General features: G+C 40.1%; 1 protein-coding gene across 1 annotated transcript; it reads right to left on the reverse strand.

The window, feature by feature from the left end:
- Positions 1 to 330: 330 nt before the first annotated feature.
- stag2b (stromal antigen 2b) lies at positions 331 to 23034 on the reverse strand. The gene is made up of 34 exons (XM_053323408.1): positions 22832 to 23034; positions 20662 to 20789; positions 20493 to 20574; positions 20151 to 20294; positions 19933 to 20029; positions 19652 to 19728; positions 19246 to 19450; positions 17918 to 18069; positions 15847 to 15920; positions 15624 to 15747; positions 14921 to 15019; positions 14674 to 14753; positions 14402 to 14509; positions 13759 to 13870; positions 13532 to 13649; positions 13327 to 13430; positions 12599 to 12691; positions 12392 to 12481; positions 12092 to 12295; positions 11438 to 11508; positions 11211 to 11298; positions 11017 to 11097; positions 10814 to 10906; positions 10539 to 10713; positions 10285 to 10424; positions 9912 to 10013; positions 9642 to 9790; positions 7649 to 7777; positions 7171 to 7397; positions 6255 to 6474; positions 5416 to 5523; positions 5197 to 5323; positions 3529 to 3606; positions 331 to 2214 (listed from the first exon to the last, which is right to left on the reverse strand). The coding sequence occupies exons 2-34, from the start codon at positions 20703 to 20705 to the stop codon at positions 2191 to 2193; spliced, it is 3819 nt and encodes a 1272-aa protein (XP_053179383.1). The 5' UTR covers positions 20706 to 20789; positions 22832 to 23034; the 3' UTR covers positions 331 to 2190.
- Positions 23035 to 23581: the final 547 nt, after the last annotated feature.

Here is a 23581-nt window from a genome sequence, read left to right on the forward strand (position 1 = left end):
TGAGCATAGGTCTACATATTCATGGCCTTTTCAGCAAAGGTAAAAAAGATACATATATTACAGAGTGACACCATGTACATTGAAAGCAGTGCCATTGTGGGGAGAATAATAGATTAGATCTTGCTAGGACTCTACTGCCCCCTCCTGCTGTTAAAATGAATAGCTGTTCATTGAGCTGCTGCTTCAGTGTCGCACTTCTAACTAAATCTCACCCCCAGTATTGCATATATCTGCAAAATAGAATTCAAGTATCTGGTGCAGCTTGGATGTGAGTAACCCACATGTTACTTGTACTAAGTTCAGTGTGGTCAGTAAATAGTTACCACAAAGGAAATGTGTTGATTTTTATTCAAAAGTTACTGTCTCCAGACAAGTACAAATCAGAAAACAGAGTGACTGAAAGAGGATGGGATAATAGACAACAACTTAGAGTGTAGGCAAGAGTGCAGAAAAAATTGTAAAACACAGAAATGGCTGAAAGGAAAGAAAGAAATTAAATTTTGTATATATACACACATGATCTAATAAGAATTTATACCAATGTAGTGGTAAGTAACAAACAATAAACAGTACTTTTTCCTTAAAAGAATTTTCTTTTTTACTTACATAAAATAATTAGGCAAAACACATATAGGCTGTTCATCTACTTTATCACATTACATCTGACCACCTCATATTTCATGTTCTAAGAAGCCAATTATCCATCTTTAAACATGACTGATCCTCTGACATGGAAGATTACTGTGAGAGAAGGTGACCTTCACAAGCATGTTTAAGGCTTAAGCATGGAATGACTACAAAATAAAAACCTCAGTAGACAAAACATTTCATTAAAACTTGTGTGTGACAAATATATGTCAAAATCTAAGCTTTGTCTAGCTGCCACAGCGCTGCTGAATAACTCATCTTCAGTATTGTCTGAATGACTACCTTTCACTTTTAACATTTGAAATTTTTAAGTATTTTGTGACAGGACTTTTTTATGTTGAGAAAACCTTAAAGCTGATTTCACAAATCTTTTCATTAGTTTTATCCAAACTAATTTACATGTAGGAAAAAAGGTAGAAACCCGAAGACATTATCAAGACAAAAAGAAAAAAAAAGAAACCAAAAACATAAAAATACAAATTTAAAAATCTTCCTTGATGCATGGCTTTACATGCTTTCATTTTTTTAGTTTACTTACACATTTCTCAAACTTTGTGACTGAAGGTTGAAAAGTTGAAATAAGAAAACCAAAAGCACATATATAAAATCAGCACCGATTCATATATAACTTTTATTTAAAATGTAGAGATACCCATTTCAACATTATGCTGCTGGATTTTAAGAGAAAAAAGATGTGATTTTCTTGGACAGAGCTGCTTTCTGCCAGAGCCCACACAGTGGCACCACTGGGATAAAACTCTGCTCATTGTTAGGGGGAAACATTTCTCTAGTAGATGGTGGTTAAGGAGTGGCCCAAATCTTGAGGGTAAGCTCGAGGACTTACTGCTTAACAGTGTGGATCGTTCAGTGGACTCTGGGAATCTTCACAGCATAAAGGGATCCGATTCTACGTGACATCTCACTATCTTAACCACCAGTGGTTATCAGGACCTCAAAATCAGGCCCAACAACAGGGAAAAGAAACTTAAGAGATAGAGGGAGGGGGCAAAAAAAAAAAAAAAAAAAAAGAGCACAGAAACATAAAGACCTCCATCCACTTGGCTAACACAGTACAAGCAAGCTACTACAGTCTGTTTATAAATTACTACTTCACACCTGGTAACTTACTACAATTGTAAAAAGGGTTAGACAAAAAACAAAAAAAAAAATGTTTCTTAAGTTAAACACACCAATTCATCCCCGTTTAAAAAAAAAGGAAAAAAGGAAAAAAAAGCTATTATGGATTTTTTCTTCAGACATGTCTCATTTCTAATAGGTTTGGGAGTGGCCTGTTACACTATTTCTGAACAGGAAGAGCTTACCCAAGATTATAAAAGTAAATATTTGAAACAAAGTCCTCTCTGAGCAAGCAACACTGAGTGTGGGTTGTCATTGGTCCACGTGGAGTACAAGCCAGAATTTTTTTTTGTTTTGTTTTTGCTTTTTCTTACAGAAAACACATCTGTTTTCGCATCTAAAATTCTCTTTAAATACAAAGCGCCTCTTCCGATATCCCAGCGTCAAAATCATCTGGATATTAGCTTAAAACATGGGTACCCCGAGGACCTAGAAGAAAAACAAAACAAGATTTAATAACACATTAAGTTAAAAAATCTCACATTTAATATGAAAGAAATAGGTAGGGCTACCTGCTGATGTTGACAAGTACTTGCCTCTGGCTATGTATAAAAATGTACATGAATAATGACCCAAGTCTAACACAGATTTTGCTATTTGACAATTTATAATGTCACTAACTATTTGCTTCTACTAATTAGTTGAATAATAATAGTTACTTTACACTTTACGATGTGGTGCACCTCATTAAGAAAACTGGGTTATGTTTGACTTAAACAGAACTGGCAGGCGGGTGTGAACTACATGTTTGCACAATGATGCACAAGTTAAAATCAAAGTACAGCAGGGAAGAGATGACCTCACCATTTAAGATGAAAATAGAGTTCAATAAACTCTGGATAAAGGTCTGTCTGACGTCAGACACAATAAACTGATTACTGAGGTGACAATGTAACAATTTGCTCTGAGCGTAAAGGTTGTGTAACCGCTGCTAGCTGTTATAAAAATGTTAATATACAACATTGAGTCCGTTTGACTTGCTGTATAATCTCATCTACTGTCACTTGCTTTGTAACACTGTGGTAAAGTAATTCAGAGTGGGGGGAAAAAAGGATCTGGGGCAGATTTGTTAAGAAAAAGCTTAACGTAACACGACAACATTTGCTTAAGAGAAACTGTTTTTGTAACATTTATATCAAGTTGACACAAAACACTGACACTTTTCAGTGCTATACGCTCGCAGCGTCAATTTTGAGGCCCAATGTGAGAACAAACCCTAAAACCTTCTTACGGTGGGGACGTGTTCAAACAAGAATTTGAGGCTGGCAGTTAGGCTCCGAAATAAATAAAATTTGGCATGTTTACACAGGCATAGACGGTGGTTTTGTAACCAACAGGGAATGTTGCATTTGGCTGCAGTGTGTGCAGGCTGGTCAGCTGAACTTGTCTGAATGTTTTGCATAGCTTTATTCAGCACTGCAAATACATTATACTTGACACTGTGACTGGTTGCATGCTGTCTAAGTCTGGTTTACCTAAATACAGTTGGACTAATTTTAGTGCAACTATGTCCACTGTGCAGAAATCAAAAGTATTTCCTGCTCTCGCTGTGACTCAACAGCCTCTCTAACTACACCAACACACCTGGTATCCCCATGAAAACACTGCCATTTTGTTCACAGCTCTGCATTTAACAAGTTTAAAGAAGAAATTTGAATGTGGAGAATGCAGTCTGCCTCGAGGCGGTCGATAAGCAGACAAGGTGAAACTAAACTAAGTGACAGGAGTGTAGTTGCTCCTTACCGATTCATCCATGATAGAAGCGGGGTCAAAGTAATCTGGCTTGAGCTCAGACCTCTCACGACGATTCTTAGAGGGCGGCTGGAAGAGAGAGAGAAAGAAAGACAGTGTGTTTAGAACAGCAGATGTGGTGTGTTTTTGCTATATACATTACACACTAAAGATTTGACGCTTTTAACTCATGTAGCTCAATTTGGAAAGAACGTATCACTCGTGCAATGAAGAGAATTTAGAGAAAGTAGGGCAGTTGTTCCAATTTTCTAGTTGATTCAACATGACATTTGGTCATCTAGTGGAAGCAACTAAAATAGACATGAGTTGGATGAAATTTAGTTCTGGCTATACACTCGTCATACATGGTTTTGTGGCGTTGGTGAAAACGGTCAAATAAATTAGTCACGAGTCTTGTGTTGTACCAACTGTTGGACGGCACTTTTCACACTGCATCATCATCTTTTTAAAACCCAAATACCTCTGACTCTTACCCCCCCGCCAACATGAAATGAAAAACAAAACAAAAAACAAAATTCTCTGTATTACTTATCGCATGTTGAAAAGATCAGTCATCTCTTAAAATAACTGAGTGGGCATTCCCCGGCAGGCAGAGAACAAGCATAGCCAATAACCAAAATGTAATTACAAATATTTCATGCTTCAAGTCATGAAACAAGACTAGGTCAAAACCTCGTGTACATCTGCACCGTGTATGGTAAATGTGTGAAATTGTGGCCAATTTGTTACAGGGACAGACAGTGATAGCTTCTCTTATATGAATTTCTGGATATTAAAACTTCATCTGCCATTTTCTCTGCATTTGAGATGAAGATGAAAAAAAAAAAAGCAGTTGCCAGAACAATGGTTTTAACTCAAATCTTGGGATGTTTGATATGAAAGACAATATAACTATTCTAATTTCCCAGCTGTTAACTCTCCCTGCTCTCTCATGTGTTGCACTGTGCGGATGTTTCTGGTTTTTCCACTCTGCATTAAGTGTTTCGTCAGAGAGATTATTATTTGGGCTGCTTTCACTGTGCCTCAATGCGCCTTTTTTCTGCCTGTTTCCCAGTCAATGATCATGGAGGCTGCGGGGGGAAATTGTAAATGCAAATTTGTTTTATCCTTGGAGCATGTCAGAATAAAATCTGATTTTGAGCAGCTGCTTCTTCTCCATGGAAAAATAACAAGCTTTGAGACAGTGAAATACTAAGAGCACACTCCAGATGTTGCATTGATACAAACAGCAGCAACCTGTTGCCTCCAAATGGTAATTTGACTAGGTGTCTAAACAGAGACTTAAAAAATGTTTGTTATGTAATTTCATCTTTTGAAGGAGTCTAATCATCCAGGGATCCTAGCCGGGGGGAGACCTAAGCAACAGCCTGAAGGTGATAATGATGCAATTGACAAGTTTGGAGGACCATTTAATTACTCACTTAAGAGGAACACCTAAAACTGAAATAACCACTACTGTTAAAGAGCAATGTTGTTAGCGATTAAAAAAAAGGCTTGTTACGACATCATTTTATTTTGTATTTTTTAGGCACACTATGTGCAAGATCTTAAATCAGATTTTGATTCTTTTAAAATCAACACATGATTTAGAAAATATGAATTTGTATGTCACTCAAAATTCAGTCAACACATGATTCTGTTAAATAAATGTCTTCTCACCAGGTCAATGTCCATGGTGTCAAAGTCCATGCCTTCATTGAGGTCATCTATACGACCCTCAGATGACATCATCACATCCTCCACAATCGGCTCTTCATCCTCCTCCATAAGGCCAGTGCCGCGACGACTGCACACACACAAGGCAGTATATTAATATTGAGACATGTTTATAACGAGACATCAGTAGTACCTCTGTGTGCAGGCGTGTCTGAGTCTTACATAGCATGCTGCAGATTGGTTCTGAGCTTGGCATAGTTCATGGCTCTTTCCTGCTGCTGACGTGCCTCCTCTTGCTGTCTCTGGGCCAGCATCCACGTCACCTGGGAACTAAAAGCACAAGCGCACATTAATTAGCCATGTTTTTAGTCCACATGTTTGTGGAGATTAAACTGGCTGTACCGCATGGAAGTCAGTTACAACTACATAGATGGCCCACTGGCCTAGAGCCTGTAAAAAGTCAGGTTGGATAAATAAACTAGTCAGTCAGTGTCCCAGTAGAGCCAACACTTGGCAGGCTGTGAAGTACAAGCGTTTTGGTACCATTTGCCCTCAAAATTAATAGCACGCAAATGGGAAATTACATTAAACCCTGTCCTAATGTATTTTGGCTCATATTCCAGTCCTCTGATCCCATTCTCAGAGAATAAGCAATCCACTGAACCGAATGATGGTCTTGGATCTGAGCCGACATATATTTATAACATTTTGAGGTAGGAAGCATTAAGATGCAAGGAAATAGATCATAAAAAAAAAAGAAAAGGCCATCAAAGAGTTTTGGAAATGCAGAGCCAATACAGAAAATGAGAAGTAAAGGGTGTACGTATACAGCTTGGCCAGCTTTATTATACAATAGAGCAAAAAGATTGATCAAGAAATGCCACTGATTTTGCACATTATTTCTGAGGTGGAGTTAATAAATGCACAATCAACTTTGTTAAAAATTGCATGCATTGACCCGTGACCCCTGTGCGTGTGCGTGTGTGTGTGTGTCTGTTGTACAGATCTGTGTGCTAACTGCATCATTACACCTCTGGAATGCAACACTTAAACGTGCGTACTTGTAATCCATGGGTGTCTGGTGATGCTGAGGCGTCTGTTGATGGTGCTGTGGGTGTTGGTGGGGCTGCTGCTGGTCGTGAGGGAGGGGGTACACTCCCATGTAGCTGTCATCACGACCCCTCTTGGGGTCCCGCATGGCAGTGGAGGTGAGGTGGGGGGACGGCATCATGACTGGAGTCTGCATGCTCTGCTGCCACACCTCGCTGCTGCTGCTCTCCTCTGGAAAGGGAATGGCCACAGTGTTGAGACTGACTGCTGATGTGAACATGCATTTTATACTGGGTTGTGAGTGGACATTTAATCCCAAATCATTGCTGATGATTGTAAATTTAACTATGAACAATGGTGGACTGCATAACATAAACTCTGAGGATATTTGGGAATACTTTTCAATACTTTAATAAAATCTGCAAATGTACCTTTGTCTGCTTTGAAATGTTGGGATATTGGTGTGGTATTTTCCAATTCTGTATAATCTCAAAAATTGTAGAATACAGTACAGGATGCAAATGGCACTATACTTATAGCACCCACACACAGACGCAGATTAAGAGAGCCTGTATGATTGCTGAGCAGCGGTTTGACTCTCTTCACTCTCTCCCACCATCTGCTGTTTAATCTCCTCACCCATCAACTCGGCTGGCTGAGCCACGCTGGCAGGAACACATCTGGGTTAATCTGGGCTCCAACACTGCTTTTGTAACATTATGACTGGGTTTTAATGGATGCACTTCTCATGAAGACATGTACTCTGTGAGTTTATTGTGTTTTTAGTGAGTAGTGATAGAAGGCCGACTGCTCCCAGTGAAGCGTTTTACAGTAAAGCAGCTGCTTTTACATTCTGAACAGGATTCTGTCAACAGCAATTTATTGAACGTTATTAATGATTTTGTTGATTCCCAGAGTTTCCTCTACCTTCTGGCAGCTTCCTCTTTGCCGCTGAAGTTCCAGCTGTAACAGCAGGAGGCTTGGTCTTCTTGGAGCGAATAGAGGAGCCTCTGCTGGAGTAGCCACTCATCACCGACATGGTATCGTCATCACCGCCAGCCTGTAGGGAATTCCTGTAGGAGATGAGGGGGAGCCAGCAGTCCTCTCGCTGCAGTGCCATCTGGAACGTCATGAAGCGCTCCAGGTACATGTGGCTGGGGAGAAGCGGGAGGTCACACAGACAAGATGAACAAACTTGTGCACCCATGCATACAGAGGACAAACTTTACACACAAAACCAGGTGCACATTCCAGCTGGAGGGCAGAAAAAAAAAAAAAAAAAAGAGAAAAAAGTGCCTCAAGTCAACCACCCACGCACCAGAAACAACAGTTGCACCAGTTGTCACAAACACCTGTTGCACTGAGAGCCTCCCACCCATCAGCTCTGCAGAAAAAAAAAACTTACACAGTCCTCTTGTCTTGTCTCATGAGCTTGGAGGAGAACTCGCTGAGGATGTCCAAGAAAGCCAGGTTGAGGGGAGGGCCTCCTTCTCCCTGGGGACTAGGCTCCTTAAACGCAAACTCGATACCATCCCTGAGAGATGCACAGAGTCAGAGAAAAAGAAGTCAGCAAAGAAAAAGGACTGGTTTGATGGACATTCAAAATATTTGTGATCCAAACTGTGTGGAGACAATTCTATAAAGTAATTACTAAAGAAAGCACTATGTAGTTTTATATTTACACCTGGGACACTGATACATGTCTAACACCTTCTAGGCCGCCAGCACACCTGAGTCAACCACTTTTGGAATGTTTTTTGATTAAAGCTGCTCATATGTGACAATTTTTTAAATGGTCTTTAACTATGTCTCCCTCAGAAAGTTTTTCTTAGCAGGGCAGAAAAGCAAGAAACCAAAACTCTTGTACAGAGGCTGTAGTGGTTCCCATTATTGCAGAGACCTCTCCAGTTTTATTAAAGTTACCTGTTTACACTGCCAGAAACTGTTAGACTTGACTACACCCAATAGTGTCACACGGTACTATAATATAATGCTTCAATTACTTTAAGCATATTAAATATTAGATGGAAACAATGCACAATGTTTAGCATGCATTTCATAACTTTGACACCCAGTGCACACATGGCTTATCCTATTACACAGTATGCCCATATGTTGCACAAGTGTAGGGGATACCCAAGCTCCCTGCTGACACAGCAAACACACATACATCAACTTCCAGGGAAAATGTCTGACATTATATCTAATATGGGTGTAACAGTATCAGCTTTGGGGTCACAGTTTGGTAAACATTTCGGTAAAGCGGTAAAAAACCCCCAAAAATGTTGCTCCATTTTGAAAAGGTTAACATCCAACAGCCAAAACTCATGAAAACAGTTTAGTAGTGCTTTTGTTTCTTGTGAGGAGTCAAGATACCTGCTGACAGCTGTTTTATGATTGATATGATTTATAGTCCAACTGTATATGAAGTGGTTGAACCTAGCTCCACCTCCAGCAGCTACAACAATAACATGCTGTTTACACACTGATGTATGATGTCATGTATAATAATATATCAGTCAGAGGGTCCAAACCAGGTCTTTTAAACTTCATTTTTCTTTCTAACTCTTTCTTTTCTAACGTCATGCTGTCTGACCACATCACAAATCAAATGTTTTTATTGTTGTTCTGAAAGGCTTCACTCAAAGGCGGAGTGGAAAGGTGGAGATAACGCAACATGTTTTAATAATAGTGTTGCATTCAGTCAGTGTTATGGGTCTCTTGTTTGTCATTCTGACGGCAGCAACGCTACATGGTAACCAGGCAACCTTGGCTAAGCAGGCTAGCATACATCCATGGTACAGCTAAGTGGTGCGCTGCCAAAATGGTCCAGGTGGAACTCACACTCTAGAGTTATTGTTCTGCACATTGGAATATGTGGATTATTAAACTATTTTGACAGGAATGAGTCTGGGTTTGGGTCTGCATGCACCAAAGCGTAATGGTTGGGGATGAATACAGTTACTGTTACACCGCTACAATCTAATAATTCACTGGGAACAAACAAAGAAAACATGATACAGACATGGGCTATATACAAATGGCCACTGTTGAGTCCATTATTGCAAAAATTAGGCAAAAGTTCAAGAGTGCCTTCAAGAATATTGAATTTCTTCATTGTTGGTGTGCCAATTAATGTTTACTGGAAAATACATTATGTTTCTGATGATTTTATAGTACGGTTGCGCCTCAGTGCTTGAACATTTTTCAAGTTCATGGGAATGGTCGAATCTAACATTCATCAGCTAAGCCTCTCCAAAAGCCATAGGAAAAAATAACATGGTAAGAGGAAACACAGCATTTAAGGAGTAATCTGTCTAAGATGACAGTTCCCAGAGGCGAGGCCAAAAAATGAAAGAGCATTGCCATGTAACAATGTGAGAAGAATGAAGCCTTACTTGTGCAGCATAGCGATAGCGTCTCTGGTTTTGACTTGGTCGAGACCGAAGGTTAGAGAGAACCGACGGGCCAACTCTTTGATTCCACAGAATGAAGAGGAGGAGCGATCGAACCCGTGGCCGAGGTCAGACAGCATTTCATTGAAAAGCTAGCAGAAATGGAGGGGAAGTAGTAGTTTGGATTATTTTAACAAAACTTCAAACTTGGCTGAATGAGTAAGAGGTCAACAACTGAATAATGAATGAGTGATCAAAAGAATGAAGACTAACCTGCTGCAGACTGAGGATGAGGGTCTTGGCACATTGAATCTTGTCAATTTGCCGAGTCTTACTCATGGTCTCCTTGATGATGTCACCATAATCATTGTAATACTGTTTAAGAAAACAAAAACAATAATTTACATTTATATCTCTGATCATGAGCCCATTTTCACGTCTAGTGGTTATACAAACAATGGAACAGCAGATGTGTCTGCATGCGCCAATTCCAGCATGTACATTGAATGGATATTTATTCTGACTAAATTATTGTACTGGCTGGAGTCTATTATATTGTACAACTGTACTGATAAAAGCCTCTGCAAACTGAACTGTGCAGAGTCCAAAAAACAGTGCAAATAACCATGAGAAAATCCAAACTCACCCTCATGTACTGTTTGAAAATGTCAGCTCCAGTCTTCATTTCTACCACACAGTAAATGATCAGTTTACAATACGCAGCTAGGAGGTTTCTCCTTTTGTGCAGAGCTTCGATCTTCACTGCCTCATCATCCTGTTGCCCATCTGGAAAGATAGAAATAGAGAAAGCAGTTTTATCAACTGTCCCTTTACTTACTCCCCATGCTTATTAGAGCAGAGAGTAAATTAATTGCTAAAACTGTACATTAGCATTTGTACCTGTGCTATTTGTGTCATCATCCTGGTCTATGAAGACGTGGTTCAGGATAAAGGAAAGCAGTTCAGACTGCAGCGAATCCTCTGGGGAATAGACCAGAGGCTCCAGGTGTTCCCTGCCTCCGGACACCATCTGGTGGCTGAAGATGAGCAGGAGGTCACACAGGATGGTGAATGCCTGCAGAAGAAAGAGGAGGGGGGGGGGGGTACATAAAAGGTCAAACTGTGACTTCTTACATCAGTTGTGAGGTTTGGATTTTTTTGTGTGTGTCCGTCACCTGTTCTTTAACAGCTGTGTTGACGTTGGTGAGGTAGCGCTGACACATCATACAGAATGCCCTCATCTGCTTCCTCAGAGTAACCATGTCCTCCTGAATCACAAGAAAGGTCAAAACAAAGTTTTGTAGCATCACACCCACTCAGTTATTTTCAAGCAGTGCAAAACTAAAAAAGGGGGCAGTGAAATTGGAGAAGACCTCACCTTCCTGGAGCTGCCCTCAGATAACTTGGCTAGGTGCCACAGGATCACATAGTGGGTACACTGCAGTGAGTGGATGACTATCTGCTCATACAAAAATATGTAGCAGAAAGGTTAATATTCAGTAGTACTCAAAGAAAATGATCATTTGCTCAGTCACATCATTTCACTAGGTGTGTATATATATATTTAATGACCTGTTCAGGCATGTCTCCGTTCTCTATGCCTGTGTTGAGCAGCTTGAAGTTGCTGGTAAACAGGTCCCACCCAGAGAGATCATGTGCACTGCAACAGATTTGAGAAAGCCAACGTCAATTTGGAAACACAGGCGCACAAAATCACAGTTAAATTATTGTACTGGCTGAAGAGGAAGAGAAGACAAGAAAGGAAGAATGTGAAGGGGAAGAGGAAAGAAAAATCATACTTATGAAATGCTGTGATCCTCTTTAGAGTCGACAACACCTGATAAGCATCATCTTCATCAGCATCTTCACCCTGCCCAGAGAAAGCGTGTTAAATTGTGTTAAATTTTATGTAAGACGCTTACTCACTTATTCCTTATTCACTGATAGGGAATAAATGATCTAGAACAAAACAGCTGCAAGTTTTCAGACAAAATTTAAATACATCTGATGATCTTTTTCACACATCACCTGATAAGGTTTTCTCAACTGTTTTACACGAACAGTATGTCATTCAAATATTGATGCATGTTTGCTACTAATGCTGATTGGTCAGTTTGAAAACATGAGACACTAATTCTATAATTGCTGCTCCAAGAGTATAAACAAAAAGGTTCCTCTGAACATATTTTTCATTGTATAATGAACAAAGAAAATTAACTCAGAACAACAGATCCTACAAATCTCCCTGTAAGATATGCACTGACTGAAATTGACTTATTCCATTTCATTTCTTTGCAACAAGATGGTCAGAAGTGAGATTTATGCAAACATGCATGAAAACAAACAAACTTGATGATATGAAGCAGTAGAGGTGGATAAGACCCACTCTTCCAACAGGTCAATGAGTATGAACATGATAACGACCACCAACAGGTGTTTTTTGTTATTCCTACCTCTTGTAGAAAATCCTCCAGTAGTCTGTTGAACTTGTCCACCAACTCATCCAGCAGTTGGGAGCGGGCTATGTCCACTCTATTAAAGATTGTGAATTCCTCATTGCAGAGGGCGTGGTAAGTCTTGGAGCAGGCCTCCAAAACTTCAGTGTCTGTGTGCTTCTCCACAATTTCCCTGATCTGACGCAGCAGGGACTCCAGGTGCTGTGTTGGACATTGTGGCAGAGATTGACATAAATGAGATGATAGGCAATAGTAATATAATTAATTAGACTCTGACAAGCAGCAAATGTGTCTTACCTTTTCCAGACGGCCTGTGGTATAAATTTCGAGGTCAAAGAACTGAGGAAGCTGTAACAAGTTGGTCACCTTCTCTGCATCCACTGCGTACTATAAGACAATAATTCAACATTATGTTTAACAGTATTTCCTAAAGGATGAACACAACTCTGAAGCCACTGGCTATAAAGAGGAGTGCTTGTAAAGCACAGAGTAGATATAACATACCTTGGCCAGTAGAGGGGGCAAAGCCACAGCAAACAGCTCTGTCATTCTGGTTCTGTCATCCAGCTGAGTCTTCTTTTCTTTAGCGGTCATCACCTGATGGCAGATACAAGCTTGTCTTTACCACTAGTTTGTATTGATGCATGCAAAAAGTCTTCTCTTTGACTTTTCTTTTTTGTAAATTGTAGTTTTTCACCTAGATATCAAAGCTTGGTTTTGTTTTTAATTTTTACTATTAACTGTTTCTTGTATTTTATAATTTATGGTGCAGCAGTTCACCATGAGCAGGTTTTTATTGTTTGAAAAAATGTTTGAATACTTTTTATTCTTTCAACATGTCCCCGTAGTGTTGCTTTCAAAAACACATTTATAGGCCGAAGGACATTCCTAATAACAAAAAAGTTCAGCATAGTAACATCTACACCACAGTGTCTACTAGATTGTCAGATGAATCCCACCCATTAACGCCATGTGTTACTGCCAGATTTGGTAAATACAACCATCCAGAGGAAACATCTCTAAAAATGCAACCTTCTACTGGTAAAACCACTAGCAGATTATCTGTTTCGTGCATCTACACGAGCTAAAAACACTGCGGCACATTCACCAATATCAGCAGGTAATGTGTTAAAAGATATACTCCACAGCACAATCAATCATCTTATCTTCCAATATATCTTAAATTAAGCAAAAAAACCCCAAAAAACAACTGCCAGACAAAGCACTCTTACCCTTTTCCCTGTGCCCCTTCCAACAGGTGGGTGGCATTCAGCAGCCTGGCGTACAGTGCACAGCATGATTTCAATCAAGGCTGTCTCTTGTCTGTCTGTAAGAGCTGCAATAAACACAAAACAACCATCAAAGTACTTCTTAGATCCCACTTGATCTTCAAACCACATGCCAGCAACGTAGGATGGGAAGAAGTTAGTGTCATACCTTCCTCTCCTGGCATTGGGTCATCCAGCAGTAAGCTGATCATACACTCCCAATCCTTCAGTAGCTCTGCACCACATTCCCAGAGAGAGTCCACTAGATAGGCTGCATGCTCGTGGAGCTAATGAAAAGAGATTTTCACGCAAATGAAGGCTGGCTACTTGCATACAGGTAGTAAAGACAGAAATTATTGCCTGAGTGTGGAAATAAAATGGACTATAATTACATACCTCACTCTCCAGGAAGAAGAAGACAGTGGTCTTAATGAGGTTGGCATTGGGGCTTTGTCTGCCTCTCCTCTTGGGGGCACCTTCCTCCTCTGGTTCCCGCTGGCTGAACAATCTTTAAGAATATTAATCATTAGTTGCATATCACACAAAGCCAACCCCACATAATTGTCTAACTGCATTTCTGAGAAACAGCAAGGGGCCCACAAAATTAAGACTCTTAGGCTAGGCTGAGAAATGAGCCACTTGTGAAATTCAGCTTCCAACAGAGACTGGTCATTGAACAACTTTACTATCTAGACTTCTGAGCTACAAACAGAATGACTGCCAGGATGAATGTGAGAAAATTATAGCGACGCTTAAAGCAAATGGCTTTTAGCAGGGATTAAAGCAGGAAAAGATTTGCGAGCCTGAAAAGGTGTCCTGGAGGAAATATGCATAATGTATTGAATTAAGTATTATGTGAATTTAAAACTGCTCTGCCTGAAATCAATCAGATATGCTGTCTCCTTATTTCAACAATGTGCAGTCTCATAACAATCTTAAATGTTCACTTATGTGGCCATCCTGCCTGATCTACATTTCCCTGACAATTGATTGGACTTCTGTTCAATGATGAGTTCAGTTTACTGTATGTCTGACATACTTCTTAAAGAGGAATTCTCCAGCTGCAATGGCGACAGGCCTGTGTGCTGAGTAGACCAAGTGATAGACACTCTCACAGTCCTCGGGGGTCAACACCTCATCTGTACTGCTGCAAAGACCAAACAAAACACAGAATCAGTCCAGTAAAAATACGAAACAGCTGCCAGTAGCACACATGTACTTAATGCAAAGCCCTTTATGTAGAGATAATGTCAAACTGATATGTGGACTAAACAGCACTAATCAGATACCATCAAGAACACAGCCACTTACTTCAAGACTAGAGTGAGTAATTTAATTGCTTGTACTGCGACATCATACTCTTTATCAAGAGTCATGGAGACAATCCGGTCCTAAGCAAAGAGAGAGGAGACAGATTTAATAAGACAAATTCTGTCTATTGACAAATTCCATCAACATGTGACAACAGGACGTGAGTCTTATGTTTATGGCTATACAAAAGTATGAATGGGTAAAGTTAGAGCTGTGGTGTTGGAGTTGTCCAGCAGGTGGTGCTGACCTTGAAACGACTGGTGAAGAGTTCCAGTCTTGCGTTGAGTTCTCTGTTGTAGTAGAGACCTTGCAGAGCTGTCAGACACTTCAGGCGTACCTCTCCTTGCTGAAATAGAGGATAAGAAAGCAGCAATTTAATCAATCTGTAATTAAAGTAATCAGTAACAATCAGTCATTTTGTTGTCCGTGTAAATTAAACTTGACTCTGACCGAGATAAAAACCGGTTCTCAATGAATCAAAATGGAAAATATGCCTGTTTTTCTCCTGTGTTTACTAAAAACTGAAACAACAGCACCAGAGAACATCAATAACTGAGATCCACCTGTTTTTATATTGGACCTGTTAATCAATGTTGGAGGGAAATTGATTGTGCCTACACACCCACACAGGTGTTAATACGTATTGTGGCTGATTAGACCTCTGCTCAGATGGATGTTGTGCACAATTATGCTGAATCACCAAATTTCATACAATAATGAACATGGTAAAGGTTGACATTGTCCTACACCGACAGGAGCAATGAAACTAAGAGTGTGATTGAGAAGCTGTCAGTAAAGCATAGCCTGTACACACAATCTTCAAAACAGGGTTAGGGTTAACTAAACTAGGGATCACTCAACAAAGAAAACCGTAGTGGATAATCATGGGTGTGTACAGGTTTTAAAGAAACCACAAAAACAAGAGCTAATCAAACCTTCCTGTAACCCACCTTATCATGCATCGTCCATCCCACATACTTCAGATAGCTGTCGTTGAGGAAGGCATCGCTGTATAGTTTCATCCATACTCCAATCTCTTCTATACAGATGGCCCTGATTTCTGCTATCGAATCACTGTTAAAAAACGTAATTTGTTACTAAACAGAATACAACAATGGGAGCAGTTTTCAAGATTAGGATCAATCTCATTATTTTTTTTAGATGTGTCCATACCGATATCTGTGAACAAACACTCCTTTGAATATTGCATTCATCATGTTTTCAATCTCGTCCTGATTTTCTTGGAGCTGAAATATAGAGCAGAACATGCATAATAAGCACATTTATTCACTTACACATAAAAGGCTAACTGACCATAACGCTACAGTGAGAGGTGACCAGGAGGCATTGTTAACATAATAAGACATATGTGACAGCCAACTATGCCACCATGCTGTGGTGTGGCTGCGCAGTGAAGTAACAGATGGATGCCCGGTGGGACCTGCTGTTATATAACCTAATAAACTGACAATGCTAGCTGAATAACACACACAGTCACTGCAGGTCCGCCCCCTACAGAGGTGTTGTACTTCTAAAAATGGAATAGATTTAAGGTCACGAGCTAAAGTAATTCACTATTATTTACTCTTATGCATATTAAATGCTTTTTACTACTGAATGGCAATGTGGATGTGTGGACATGCCTGTCATCATTTCCTGATTGGGAAACATTTACACTTGATTCATTTCAATTTGGATCCGATTTCAATTCCAGTCCTTACTGAATTCTTGCACACACTGTTAATCAAGTGCAAACAAACAAACAAAAAAACAACATTCAATTCAGCTCACAATTAAAAAGCTGCATTCAAGGAACACTGTCTCACTTTCAGGTTACTGCGGGAATAGGTTGTGAAGGTTTCCTGTGGGACGTTGGGATTATTATATATCAGGCTCACTACAAGATGGGAAACCAAGTCTTGGGAGCGGATGGAAGGAATCACCCCGAGCTATTTCAGATTGCTGATGCTTTACAACATTTAGCAATGTGAAAACTCCACACTGCGGCAAGTTTAATCACACTGGATATATTAAACCATCTACTCCTATTTTTAACTACCACTTTTAAAATACTGGTTAATTGCCAAATACAACACATTGATTTGCTACATGAATGACATGTAAGACCTCCTTTATTATCTGTTTGCCACTTAATGACAAACTAAACTTCTACAGTAGGTGTTGAAGCTGCCTTACTTACTAAATGAGAAAACTTGAAAAGTGCCCAAAACTACTCAAGCAAAAAAACATATGACATTGACAGAGGGCCCTGCATATTACTTTGAGAGCACATGGTGTAACAAGTCTGTTGGCTGCATCTTCCTGCTAAGTTTAGGCAAAACTTTTGTCTACTCTGGAGTTTATCACATTGTTGTCTAGTCTGGAGTTTGTCACATTGTTAATGAACCTGACTAAATAAACAATCACTGCTCAAAATATTTGGGCATCAAAGCATCAAGCAATTATTATTTGACACTATAAACAAAGGCTGCTAGTGGTGAGAATCTTACGATTTAATTTTTTATCTTGATGTCATGATTCAACTGAAAACCAAATCTCAACAGAATAAATACAAACGAGGGGCAGTAGTTTCAGGCTCCGACTCTAGTTTACTGTGTGACAAATCATTCTACTCAAGTGCAATATGAAACATAACATGCAGTTGAGCTAAGTGGTCTTGTTGACGGTCACTGTTTGACTAACAGGGAAAAAAAACAAAAAAGTGTAAGGGTTTGCAGCTTTTTGATTAAAAAAGAGAAAGTTAAATGCATTAATGTGGAAGTGTGTTACAGTCTTCTTCCCTGTACTGACCAACAAAACTGAGTGAATGTGTTTTGTAAAGAGACACTAACTTCCATCTCCAACAGAGGAGAACAGCGTCTTTGCTGCAACACTAGTACCAGGGAAAGCCATCGCTATCCAAAACATTGCACAGGCACAGATAATCAAACAGCCAACTGTCAACTAACTTTAGGCCCTGTGTGATGGGGTACCAACTATTCACAAATACCGCACAGCAAATTATTCAAAATGCATCCAACTTCTTGCATTTAAAAAAAATATGAACTACAAATTTTCTCTGCCCTCACATTTGAGTTTGTCAATACAACATTAACAACAGAGAAAAGAGGTTTTAGAATCTGTGAATCGATTCTGAATCGTAGAAGATAAAAACTATGATTCTTAGGTAAATCGATTTTGTCACCCACCCCCTCCCGACAAAAAGCCATTTGGCCACTCTCACCTCTTTGCGTTTCTGCAGAAGCAGCTCCAGCCTGTCATTGGCCCTTTTGGCCACCATTTTATTCCTCTCTGCCTCATACTGGCGCTGGGTGTTGTCCATGTTGATGCTCAGGTTTAGAGCTACATTCACCAGGGCTGTCATCAGCTTCATGGCTGTTAAAAAGAAACAACACACAAGGAAAAACAGTTACTCTTTAATGTAATTGAATTCATAATTGGGTTACATGTGTGTATTTACCTGACTTGCCACATTGGGTTTCTCTATAGTGTCAATGATGTGTTACATAAACAAGCCCCTGAGTAAAATGTAATCTCTAGGTGACCCAATTGCAACACAGGGTAAATATAACAGAGCCCTTAAAGGCTTATGGATTACGAAAAAGGAAGAAAAAAAAAACGTTTATTTTGGCTAATTAAACCTTATACACAAGTATGCTGGAAATTATACAAAGTGCAGGTGAGGACAAAGATGGTTTCATTGATGTTGAACAATACATGAATACTTTAGGGCTAATTTAGGGCTGCTGTTGTTAGATGTACAATATTGCAACATAAACAATATTGGCTGTGTGTTCTGCATGACTCAGGTTATTGTAGAGCTGTGATCAACTTCTGCCCAATTACAGTGGCACTTTGTTGTTGGGGGTAAATTCTACTACAGTGCTTGAAGCCTAACCACTCCTGTGTACAGTATATAACAAATACAGCCAATTGTAAAGGTTGCAAGATGTCCTGCTCTTACAGATAACAATAAAGAAATAACAATAAAAGGAGGTAGAATCAGGCAAATTGAGTTAAAACACCTGTGTGTGTGCCACAGGTGTGTAGTTATATTCTGTTCTTTAATTATAATATCACATGAAAAAACAACTGTGATTAGCCAAAATTAGTTTCTTTGAAAACATAAAACATGCAGACCTTATAAAGTTCTAAATGAACTAAATTGTTTAATATATACAAGAACAAGTAGTTGCTGCAGTTCAAATAGAAAGACATTTTTTAGAAAGCTGTTGACCAGCTATAGTGATGTATTCATATTTCTTCCTAAAATATGTCTGCAGTTCAATTCCGATCCAACTCAATAAACCTCACTCAGGATATAAGAACAAAGCCTTTAAAATGGGTAAGGGCACTAAAATGTACCATGCAGTGCAAAAACTGCCCCCAAGAGTGCTGTGACCCAAGATCTCTGCTATCTTGGACTACTTTTTCCACCATGCTAACAACTTTTACGTGCTTACAGAACAGGCTGATAACTGCAATTAACTGCACAGACAGTCAAATTGATCTCACACACACACACATCCACACAAACACACTTCATCTTACCTGCCAGTGTTGAGGTGTGTCTGAAGGCTCGGACTTGGGAGTCCGATAGACCGGTGAGAAGGGAGATGACGGTGTCCATCATGTACTCATCATAGATGATACTGTATTGACACTGGCGCACAAGCACCGAAATGAATTCACAAAAGCTTGATTTGAACTTCTTCCACTGGGGCCCTGCTATAGTGAGAGGGTAGTCACCGCTGTCCTGTAAAGGCCACAGAGGAAAGGACATCAGCAAAAGTGATAATGAAATGCTTCTACAATGAGTTTTTTTCTCTAAGAATGAAAAGTTCCTAGAAGCCCTACAGTCTTTGCCAAATGAAAGTATACTACAGTTTTATTCAATCTAAAATGACACTTAGTTAAAATAAAGAACAAATCATTGTGATGGGAAAAGTAGAGTTACCTCATCAAATTCCTCTGTCATTCGCCGGATGATCTCAGAGTTCTGCATGTTGCGGAACATTTCTCCACTGACCACACCTGATAAACACAGAGGAGTTCGTTAGGAGACAACTACTTAATTACTGAATGGTCAACACACCAACTCAAGGGAAAAAAAGAATACAAAAGTTGTTTGAGTGGTTCTGTAGGACACATACAGAGTCAAACATTTTCCTCAACACGGTTTACGGGGCCAATCATACAGCAGGATGACTTAAAACAGACACAAACACACTCACATACCTTTACATCCTGAGCACTGGATGAAGAAATTGATGAGATCTAATAGCGCAACATCTCTGTCATGCTTGTACGACTCAATCCAGTCATCAACGACAGACTACAGGAATATAGGGACAGACACATTAAAAATAATAATAATGACTGCAGACTATTAATTTCTTATATGGGTGAAAGATATTTTTGCAATGTGGAAATCTCAACTATACTTCCATTCATACCTGCATTGCACTCCTGCCCAGTTTCACCACCTCAAACAGCATCATGTTTTCCATGCCATTCTCCTGGTGGTGGCCATTTATCCGGCCTGCTCCCTTCCCTCCTTTGCCTTTCTCCCCTGCTGCTTTCTTCCCCTTCTTTCCACCCTGCAACAAAATAAAGGACATGAGGAAAAATACAGTGCGAGAATCTGAGCAGACACTAAAAGAAGCCAAAGAAAAGTGTATGTACATAATACAAATATCTGCAACTGTGGGGGGAAAAAAAGCTGCAACACTGTCTCATTCAAACAGGATGTCCTGACACAGGCCAAGTGCAAAGAGTCAATTATACGTTCTATCTACCTTTCCTTTAGTTGGGTTTGCACTCCTTCCATCTGGATCCTCAGAGAAGTCTGTGTCTGAAGAGAATCTGGTGTCTGTATCCCTGGTAGATAAAAGCAGGTATTAGAATGAAATTTCATATCAATCTCAACCTTAGTAGTAATTTTAAAAAGTGGGAGCATGCACTTACTGAGTAAAGGCGAATTCTGATGGTATTTCTGGTGCTGCTATCATTTCTGTAACATCTTCTGGATAACTTCAACTTAAGACTGGCTTGAGATCCTTAGAAAATACACGTCAGGCGAGGTTGCATGTGACCTAGAATGTGAAACAGTAATTTAGAGAGCAACACATTCAGACTTCTAACACATTTCAACACAGCAGATAGGACAGATGCAACAAAGGCGAAAATCAACTGTGTATATATTTGCAGAAAGCATGTCCTCTGTAGTGAGCAAATGTTTTTTTGATGCCATTCAGAGAGAAAAAAAAATGCTTCACATGGTAACAGGGGGCGTACACAAATGCTGCTGCCTCGCTCAGCTCTCTTGCCATTGGCTCCCTCTCTTTCTCTGCTCCCCATGGTTTACAGACAACGTCATGAAAGGCAGATTGGAGTGTCTTCCTCAATGGCCAAATATGGCACTGCCCTATCCGCCCCATACATTTCTCAACCAATCAAAAGACAGTATCAACATCAACAAGATACTGCAGGCCACAGAGAAACTATTGCTTGGCAGTGATGTGTAAATTAGTAGCACATACATCAAAGGAAAACTTTTGAAAAACAGTTTTTTTTCTTCGCGGTAAATCAGAAAAAGGGAAATGTCGCCTGAGCAGTTAAGGAAGTCAATAAAATCACTCCAGGGAACTGTTCTGTTCCTCAAAGGGCAAAAATAAACTCCACCCATCATGTACCCGCTCTGGGTGCGTCTTTCGGTCCTACCACACGCAGTGATGACATACAAGTGTGTCAGACTAAAAGTAAAATAGCATATATTAGTACTGAGGAAGCTTTCAGTCAAACCGTCTGCTAAAAAAAACAATGTAACGTTAGTCATGGGGTCCTCTCGCTCACAATAAGCTGGAAATACGGCACACACACACACACGACAAAATCAGGGTATTATCAAGTCATTAAAAAAATAATTGTATGAATAATCGACGTGAAAATATTCACACTATCAAAACAGTCAACGTAGACACATGTAACATCAGTAGTTTGTATGAGTTAGTAATACTTTCAGAGTTAAACACTAACTGTATTATTTATTAGTTTAAGAACTCGTTAGCGTGTCTATTTCCTTGATAGTGGGGGGATATTGCATGACAAGACGACGAGATTCTAGGGGTGTTGACTGAAAAAGTGGCGCCAAATCGGTTAGTGTATCTCATAAACTTGTTACTGCAAAGCTAGACTAGGCGATCTCACACAGAACCAAATTGTAAAATCCCGTAGTGTGGATTTATGCAAGCCAACTAAGCCACAAACTACCGGCTCCGTTCCCTCCACCGACGCCGACATGGCTACGCTCTTCGCCGGCTCCTGTCAAAATTGACACCGGTGCGCTGCTGGTGCTAAGCGCCACTAGCTGAGCAACCGAGGATTTTGGCTTCCAGATGATATTTGGTAAAGTAAGCATGCGCTACTCAGTGCAAATACAGTGCAATTTACCTCAGAGTAAGGACGATGGGCCTTTGTAATGCATTATCGTTGGATATCAGGGACATGCCAGCGTTTACTGACGCTATCGTAGTTGGACCATAATAACAAAACAACGCAAGCTCTACTGTACTAGCGCAAGCTAAAATTAGCTAGCTAGTACACAATAACGCTAGTCACTAATGTTTCCAAGGACAATAAATACCTTCTATCGACACCCCAGCCGTGTCCAGTGCTCACCAAAAAGACAAAACAAATGACCATACTAGATATAGTACAATTAACGGGCTGGGAATAACTCCCACCGATTAGCTATGCTAACAGCTACTGCTAACGTTACCTAAAAAAAACATCACGTCCTTGCGTCCTCCATCTTGCCTCGGGAGTTCCAGCACCGTATTGCATAAGCAACAAACACTTTGTTTACAAATATATAAAGTGCAACTAAGTCACTTGAAACAATAAAACGTTTATGTGGGTTACGAACTAGGTATTTTGCGCTACTGTGCCGAAAATCCAGTTCGTTAGCGTGCTAACAACCGAAGTAGCCATCAACCGCGAGCTAGCGACGCGACTTGGTTCAGGCAGACATCCGCGCTCTGGGCTCATCTGGAGCTAGCCTGGCTAGCGACATGGCTAGCAAAATACAAATCAACTAACTTCCAGATAGCTCTCCGCCATTTTACAGCTAACTTACCTTGTTGAGAAATGTAGTCCCGGCAGAACCGTAACTTTTACTATGCTTATTCAGCCTCCGTCTGAATCCCACCACAATGCTGTAAAAAGAGTTTAAAAGTCGCGGTCAGAGGCGGTTTCGGACGTTCTCTCACCCCGCTTGCTCCGTAGTTCGGTTTGTTGTTTCGACGACCTGGGAGGAGGAAATCCTGGTGCAGAGCTACCACCTAGCGGCCACAGTACCAGTTCTAGACACACCGCCGAGGATCTGACACCTAGTGACGACTGACAAGTACTACATCTTAAGATTGTTTCTTCTTCTTCTTCTTCCGTGGTTTGTCCTCGGTTGCAAGCTGTTGGATGAATCGCTAAGAGAAACAAAGTGAAACATCCTGGTTATTTGGAACAGCAAAAAATCACGTTTTAAAGTTAATAAAAGTTGCTTTTTAGCTACCATATCGAACGAGAGAGCCCCTCAGTTGTGGTCTCGAGTGTCAGTCTCCACGTACCCCCTCTGCTGAGGTGCCTGTTGTAAAATACAGACTTCAGTGTCTCAGTCCCATTAATGTTCAATAAGAGAAGAGGCACTATCAGTGCAAACACCTTCCAGTATTTGAGATATAATCTACTACTAAAGGGTTAATTTGAATCCGCTTTGAGACGCGGGAATATAATTCATTCATATTTTTTTCAAATGACATATGCCACAAATCAAATTTGTGGCATATGGCTTTTAGAGCTTTTAGAAAAGGTGACTTTGGCGACCTAACCC

This window comes from Scomber japonicus, chromosome 8 (genome assembly GCF_027409825.1).
Source record: "Scomber japonicus isolate fScoJap1 chromosome 8, fScoJap1.pri, whole genome shotgun sequence".
Classification (NCBI taxonomy): Eukaryota; Metazoa; Chordata; class Actinopteri; order Scombriformes; family Scombridae; genus Scomber; species Scomber japonicus.

Excerpts from the sequence above, each read along its gene's own strand:
- stag2b (XM_053323408.1), bottom strand. The coding sequence starts at position 20,705 with ATGATAGCAGCACCAGAAATACCATCAGAATTCGCCTTTACTCA. Across the intron at positions 19,451-19,651 it reads TGACAGAGGAATTTGATGAG|GACAGCGGTGACTACCCTCT; the intron begins GTAACTCTACTT and ends TGGCCTTTACAG. Across the intron at positions 11,509-12,091 it reads TGGAGGATTTTCTACAAGAG|GGTGAAGATGCTGATGAAGA; the intron begins GTAGGAATAACA and ends TTCTCTGGGCAG.